The 2,500-nt window shown below is 37.4% G+C and overlaps 1 protein-coding gene across 1 annotated transcript in view; it reads left to right on the top strand.

Moving 5' to 3' along the window:
• Window positions 1-2,500, top strand: part of LOC115219967 (aminopeptidase N-like) — a 208,417-nt gene that overhangs the window by 87,619 nt on the left and 118,298 nt on the right. The window contains 1 exon segment of the mRNA XM_029790270.2: window positions 153-270. Coding sequence (XP_029646130.2) covers window positions 153-270 — 118 coding nt within the window.

A 2,500-nucleotide genomic window follows, 5' to 3' on the forward strand; every position in this document is an offset into this window, starting at 1 on the left:
CTTGTATGAGTATGTAAAATGCATATGAGTGAGTGGGTTCCAGGCTGGTTGTGCACGCTATTATAAATGCTTTACGATATCAAGTTTCACTTCTGAATGTTAAAAGTATTCTCAATTGTTTTTTTTTTTTTTTTTGTTTTTTTGTTTTTCAGAGACAATGATTTTATCGCTGACGTTTATAACATCACATCAAAGATGTCTACATACCTGTTGGCCTTTATTGTGTGTGATTTCAGTTCGCTGGAAAACAAAACTAAAACTGGAGTCCAGGTATTTTTCGAGCATTAAAAGCCCACGTACTTACACTAAAACTGTTAAACCACCCTCCCTGAAACTAGCGCTACTCATTTTAAAGTTTTCGTTCTTGAATTAAAATACTTTCACAGTTTTTTAACAGAACATTTTTTTGTTAAATTCTCTTTTAAACACAAAGGTGGCGAATCAAGAGTGTCAGTATAACGTCGGATAGAATACCAATGCAGCATTCGTTCCTATTCTTTTCGTTTTCAGTTCCAATCTTTGCTTTCATCCTTTCAGCTTCGAAGTACCTATTTTTTACTACCCACAAGGGGCTAAACACAGAGAGGACAAACAAGGACAGGCACACGGATTAAGTCGATTATATCGACCCCAGTGCGTAACTGGTACTTATTTAATCGACCCCGAAAGGATGAAAGGCAAAGTCAACCTCGGCGGAGTTTGAACTCAGAACGTAACGGCAGACGAAATACGGCTACGCATTTTGCCCGGCGTGATAACGTTTCTGCCAACTCGCCGCCTTTTCAGATTCGAAGTACCAGTTCAGTACTGACTCTAATTCCCCCTCTCTATTTCTCTCTCCTTCTCTCTCTCTCTCTCTCTCTCTCTCTCTCTCTCTCTCTCTCTCTCTCTCCTGAAAGAAATCAGCTCTAGAGAGGTTGGACTCTACTGGGCTTAAAAATACCCAGTTCACGATGGTTCCCCTACGACTCTATTAGGAATTGACCCGCCGAATTAAGGCCTTTAAAACACAACCTAAATAATGATTTCAAATTTTTTAACAAGGCCAGCAATTTCAAGGGGTAAGTCAATTACATCGACCCCACTGAAAGGGTGAAAGAGAAAGTCGAGCTCGGCGGAATTTGAACTCAGAACGTAAAGACGGACGAAATGCAGCTAAGCATATTGTCCAGCGTGGTAATGATTCCGCCCGCTCGCCACCTTAAGCACCACCTAAATAATAATTACAAATTTTGGCACAATGCCAACAGTCTCGAAGTATGGGCTAGTCCATTACATCAACTTCAGTGCGCAACTGGTTCTTATTTTATCGACCTTGAAAATATGAAAGCAAAGTCGAGCTCGGCGGAATTTTAACACAGAACGTAAAGACGGGTGAAATGCCGTTAAGCAATTTGTCTGGCGTGCTAATGATTCTGCCAACTCGCCCCTCTGCACCAACTATATATTGAAAATTTTCTTTCTATTAATTTTACTAAATCCTCTTAAATATTTGAGTAGTTTTTGAAATGAATTTAAATATGGGAAGACTCTGTTGTGCCTGGGGAGAGTCATTTTCTTTTTGTGCCTTATAATGTAACACACTCACTGGTAAAATTTCCACTTCTTTCTTACTTTTATTTTCCTAAAGTTTTCCTTGCGTCTTGCAACCATTTCAATAGTCTTGACTCTGAAAAGGTTGCAAGACGCAACGAAACTTTTAGGAAAATAAAAATAAAAAACAAGTGGAAATTTTACCGGTGAGTGTGTTACATTATAAGACACAAAAAGAAAATGACTCTCCCCAGACACAACAGAATATGCTTCAACACACGAAATCATATAAAGAATCTTGCAAACCAAATCCAAAAACGAAATATAGGAAGACTGTTTCATTTGAAATATTGCCCCGAAAAAATTAAGGACATTATGTTTATTTGTTTAGCACCGATAAAAAAATGAGTCTTTTTTAATGTGATATGCATTTGTATAAGATCTGAATGTGGTTAGTTTTCTAGACAACATATGTAGTGTCATATAGAGAGTGCATCAAATGGCTGATTGTTTGAGGCGATGACCCACTGCACTTATTCGTAAATATGTATCACTGCTAAGAGAATTGTATAATAAATTTGTGTTTAGTTTACATACAGTGCTGAGAGTAAATCCCTCGTAAAAGACAACAATTAACCACTCCTGTGTATCATTGGTTAAAATAAAATCCTGCAGATACCCCAGCTACAGAATAAGCAACAATCAGCTTTGAAAAGATTTAAGAAAAGTATTGGAGGTATAATCCTCAAGTCTTTGATAATATGGACATGTAAAAACATTGTCTAATGTGTCCTTTTATTTAAAATGTTAAGGTATGATTTGTGGGAGGTTTGATTATGGAAGATAGATGAACTAGCAACCATATTCTAACTGAATGATAGTCATCATTTTCTCGTCCTGCTGACGAGTAGTACAAAAGAGAGGCGAAATAGTGCTATCCACGGCTACAAGTAACTTTAAAGACTTT

Source organism: Octopus sinensis, linkage group LG15, assembly GCF_006345805.1.
Source record: "Octopus sinensis linkage group LG15, ASM634580v1, whole genome shotgun sequence".
NCBI classification, from domain to species: Eukaryota; Metazoa; Mollusca; class Cephalopoda; order Octopoda; family Octopodidae; genus Octopus; species Octopus sinensis.